At 35.9% G+C, this 5,494-nt stretch overlaps 1 protein-coding gene across 1 annotated transcript; it reads left to right on the plus strand.

The window, feature by feature from the left end:
- Positions 1 to 507: 507 nt before the first annotated feature.
- LOC108382117 (uncharacterized) lies at positions 508 to 4,576 on the plus strand (the record flags this gene model as incomplete). Its single annotated transcript, XM_017638516.1, has 2 exons — positions 508 to 799; positions 4,349 to 4,576. Coding segments are annotated over exons 1-2 (439 nt in total), but the record flags the coding sequence as incomplete, so codon positions are not given.
- Between the last annotated feature and the right edge of the window lie 918 nt (positions 4,577 to 5,494).

Consider the following 5,494-nt stretch of genomic DNA (forward strand, 5'->3'; position numbering starts at 1 on the left):
TATTTGAACACGTATCTTCTGAAAGTTAGCAAATAACAGCAAGCATCTCTGCACACTCAGCGGCAGCCGCTTTATAAATGTGTCTTCAAATGTTCAACTTTAAATTTTCTTCGTCGTTTAATTTGATTCTGCACTTCATAGATGCTTTTTCGTGATTAAGAAGACCCAAAAACAGAAAAAAAGTATGTGTTGCCACTGACGGCATTCGAACCCAAACCTGCTGGAAGCCACACGAGTATCGTATGCGACGATTCGAGCCCAGTTTTTTAGTTGGATGTCGAATTTTGTATAAGGAGATTACCAAACACAAAGCATTTTTTTGTAGGACACAGCATGTCCTAATTTTTACAAGCCCTAAACTGTCAGATACAATTTTGTATATACATATTTCTCGCTTGGATATACATAAATGCGCATACATATGTATTTACTGATATGTATGTACATGTATGTACGTACGTGTGTAATTGTATTACCTACGTTAATTTTTCCACAATACTCTTTAATTATTGCAGTGCTTATTCGTCCATACTTTGAAGTGAAGGAAGTCGCAGAGAGAACGTATTAAACAAAGTAGTCGTAACCAAAATGTCGGGAGCTGTTTGCTTCCTGTTGCTGTTGCAATTGTTTTGCGCGGCATGTGGCGCGTGGGTAGAGCACTCGCCCTACTCCTTACAGGCGGCAGTTGATGAGCTGCATCGTCGAGAATCCGACAAATATCCATTGAATGCACCACCTTCACAAAATTACTTTACTGGGGCATTGGATTTGGGTGGCGAACAAGATTACTGGGATGATGGTGAGTAAATACAAACAATGAACAAATAGGCGCATCTAAATTGTTGAGTTACTTTGTGGGCAGGTGAAGAAAATATCGCCGAATCGGCAGCCCTATTTAGTCAATTCAATTCAATTCAATTCGATTCATATTAATTTCAGTCTATGATTAAAAATCTTGCAGACTAAATTACACAGAGTGCAAACATAAGTTTTATAAGTGAATAATATTAACATAACAGTAGTTGATAACCTAACCAAAGAGCAAGCGTGGACTTTAATAAAAATCTTGATGATGAAAATTCAATATGCAAGGAAAGGATGTGGCTCCGAGCTAAACTATTCTAGTTCCGTTTTTTTTTTTTAACAAAGAAGAGAATGAAACATAGGGCTATCATAGAGTGTGTCGACTCATTCCTATACAAGATTATTAAACAGTCACTTAAGAAATATAATTTTTAGAAAAAAGCGAGGAATCAGTAATTTTATTTCCGTTATCGATTTTATGCAATTACGTATGTGGACTATCTTATGGATGTACTCTTAGTTATTCAAACATGTGTTTTGCTTTATTTTGTCCCACACATAATCCCATAGTTATATAAGTATATACTTACTTATATAATATTACATATGTATGTAGGTGAAAATACAAAAAGTCTCCGTCAGTATATACTATAAACACATATGTATGTATATGTATTACCGGCTCACACACTTAGATCGTGAGTCTCATGACCAGGGAACGGATTTTTAGAACCTAAAAACCTATAAAAAAGCAAAATAAAATAGCGAAAAAGGCAGGAAAAGGCACTAGGTATTGCAAAAAAGGCAAAACGAAATAGCGAAAAAGGCAGGAAAAGGCAAAAAAAAGGTATTGCAAAAAAAGCAAAATAAGGCACTAAAAAAGACAGAAAATACGAAGAACAATCAAAAAATATATTTATTTTAGAAATGTTTATATTACAAGTAAAAAGAGAAAAACTATGAACTAGTTTCATTATATGAAAAATTTGTACTTTGAATCTTTGACTATTTTATCCTTTCGAGTTTCCAACTCATAAAACTTTAATCTGTATAGTTGCAGTAACATTGAACCACAAGATGCATTTTGAAGTTTTCTGGCAGCATTTTCATTCGATTTTCGCGAAGAAAAGCCTCGAATGTACTAAATGTGCGCTCGAGGTAAGTTGATACAAGTGGAGCCCAATTTAAATATGGAACGTTTGAAACGTTCATATTATCAGGAATAAGGGCGTTTTCTTCGCCTTTTACAACTTTATCCACTCCCCTTATTGTCCCCAAGCCTACGTTAGCTGAGAAAACGGCTTTGAATTTTTTCAACACCAATTTGGCAAGAGGTCCCTGCGCTTCTATAAGCCGCATGGGCATGTGTATATTTTTTAATCTTAAAAAAAAAAATTGGAAATGCTATAATCACTTTTTTAAAGGTAGAAAAGGCAAAAAAAGGCAAATATCTTAAAAAAGGCAAAAAAAGGCAACATCAAATGTGTATATATGGAATCAGGGAAAGCTAAATCGTGGACATTCTTAATCGAATATACTCTATCTCTTTAGCAGAAAAAAGGCAATTTCCATAAAATCCGTTCCCTGCTCATGACCATTCGTACCGACTTTGAGGAAATTGTCCAGCTGAATATTTTTTTAAAGTCGGGACGTATAAGTGTCCCGATTTTTATGTTTGTACCGATTAAATCCCGATTTTCAGTCTTTTCTTTTTTAGCCTTATTTCCTGTGATCTTTGGTTATGTTTTATTCTGTCAATAGGGACACGATATCAAATCGAAAGTATCGATATGGTACTCATTTAAAGTATCGCTCTAATAATATCGGGTACCCATTAATATCGCAATAAAAAGACTCGATATCCCAAATATCGATACCAAAATCAAAAAAAAAACTGAATATTGGTGTCGTATGTAGGCCGCTGTGGTGTTGTGATTAGAAACCTCCGAGCGTATTTCTGCCACGAAAAACAGCTTCTCATAAAAAGTACAATCGCCGTTCAGAATCGGCGTAAAACATTAGGGACGCCCTTTGTGGCACAACATCAAGGTGCACGCAAGAAATCGCAGGAGAAGCTCGGCCAAACACTAACATATTGTATAAGCGCCGATCTACTATTATTATTAAACCACGTAGAGATTGAGGTGTTAACTCAAAACACCGAGACAGCGTGATCAAATCCCGCCACATGCAATCCTAACGATAGTAAAAAATTTCTGCAAGAATTGATAATCACATTATCTTTGTAATTTGAAGTCTAGAAAAAAGAAGTCTGATGAGGAGATGTGGTGATCTCCGAAATAGCTGCTATAACTTCTACCGCTTAGACTTTGTTGATTTTTCAATTTTTCCTAATAAACAATCCTGGTATAAAGCTCAATAAAAATATTAAAAAATAAAAGAGTTTATGACATTCGATACGATACTAGGGTTCAGATACTCGATTCCAAAAAATATCGTTTTAAAACTATCGAGTAAAAAATATCGGTATCGAATGCCAAAAGTATCGATATGGTATCGTATCGTATCGTATCGAAATTCGTGTCCCTACAAGTATAACATGAGTTCGACATTTGATTATTTTTCTTTTGTTGGTTTAATGTTCATTAATTTTTTTATAAAAGCATAGCTCATTATACATAGAACAAGCGTACGAATACTAATTTCAAACTTTGAACGAAAATTAGAAAAAATCTACAAACTTCAACGAAATTGCATCAAAGTTTCAAACTTTTTAATCAGAACTAAAAAAAATCCGGGTTTCTTTATATGGATGAAATTATCACTCACGAACTTGCCATCAAACAAAAAATGTGTGCAGTTTTACAATTCGGGTTGCATTTTTAGACAAAGTTGTGTATTACAAAACTTGAAAAATGTTTTAGCTAATTTTCATTTTGAACCGAACCAAACCATTCGTTGGAGTGATTTTCGGTTCGGTTTTATTTCAAAAGAAAAACGGTTCGGTTCGTGGTTCGGTTTGCAGCCCTGGTTTTAACTGTCCAAATTGACTCTTCCGAAAAACTCACAGCATTTTTTCGGTGAGCTTTGCACTCGGTGTACACTGCATTTGGTCAAAGTTACAGAATCCAGCCTCAGGAACATAGTGTGAAATGAAACTGTGAAAAGATATCGTTTCATTTCCATTTTATTTTTCATGTAAACCATTTTGACAGTTCTATTCATTTTTCCATCGAACGCGAATCGGAAGTGTCATGTAAACGGGGAAAAAACGATTAATTTCATCGTTTCACAGGTCGGTAATTGACCCCCAGGTTTGTATATTTGACTTTTCACACCAATGGAGGAGTCTAAAGTTTTGGTTCGCAGATGGTTTTTATAAACATAACAAATAGAAGTCAACAATTACAATGATTTAAACGTTTTATATAAAAGTCCGATTTCCCCCTAAAAGTACCTTATGCATCTGCCCATACATGCTAATGTACATACATATGTACATCTCCCTACTTGATTCTTTTATCACGTGACCAACTAAATATACTCGTCCTGCACTTATACATCATATATTTTCCATTTACAGACTCTGATCTCACCTCCAACACATATAACAAAAACCGCAATCGTCACAAATTAAATAAGGCTCTTGCCAAGTATTTGGAACAAGAGAGGTTCCAAACTAATAACGATGGCCTTGGCCTAGGACCTTTTGGGGGATACGAATTCGATGAAGATAGTAGCAATCAGTTTGTCGTAGAACCCGACGAAAAGAAACGTTCATCATACTTTAGAGAGCGTGATAACAAATATGGTAAGTGAAGTACATACATTGCAAAATATTTAAAGTCCAAAATACAATAACGTAGTGGCAGTTTTTCGAAATCAGCTGTTTTTTGGAAAGTGTGCTGTCCAATGACGCAACACACAATGCAGAAGCGGCAGCTAGCAGTACTGCTCAGTTTATCCCATATTCTAAATTCACTGCCTTCAAAATATATCGCGTCTCTAAGATAATTCTTCTCACTGTTTCAAATACTTACAGCAATTTAGGAGTATTTCACTCACAAATACACCTACAGAAGAATTATAAATTCATTCAAAGATAGTTTAAATTCGGTACGTTTGTAGGCCCCACGCCCTCTTTTCAAATAACCCCATCTTCTCCATGAGTATGGGCTTGATTTCATATACATATCTCCACACCAAGCTCCAGTCCTCTACCACGAGCACTTGCAGAGATATGCACGCCCCCTTTTCCAATAGTCCGAAATTTTCTTTAAGAGTATGCAACTGATTTCATATAACGCCATACCAAGTTCCAGTATTCTACCATGAACATTCCCTGAGGTATGCAGTATGAAAAATTCGGATTGTATGGGAGGAGCCACGCCTCCTTTTCAAATGACCCCAATTTTTCTCTATGAGATCTCCGTACCTAGTTCTAATATTCTATCATGAAAATTTCCAGAGATATGCTTGTACCACGCCCCCTTTTCCAATAGCTCAAATTTTTGTCCAAGAGTATGCGATTGATTTCGTTTATCTCCATACCAAGTTCCACAACTCTACCATGAACACTTCCAGAGATATGCAGTATGAAATATTCGGTTTGTATGGGAGGAGCCACGCCCCCTTTACATATCGACATCTTTTTTAGCCTATAATCATCCTTGGGACGTGGGCGGCAGGTGTCCGAAGTTTCAAAAAATCGGTTCAGCCGTTCTCGAGC

Source organism: Rhagoletis zephyria, unplaced genomic scaffold (assembly GCF_001687245.7).
Source record: "Rhagoletis zephyria isolate East Lansing unplaced genomic scaffold, Rhagoletis_zephyria_1.1 Rzeph_scaffold_25290, whole genome shotgun sequence".
In the NCBI taxonomy this organism is placed as follows: Eukaryota; Metazoa; Arthropoda; class Insecta; order Diptera; family Tephritidae; genus Rhagoletis; species Rhagoletis zephyria.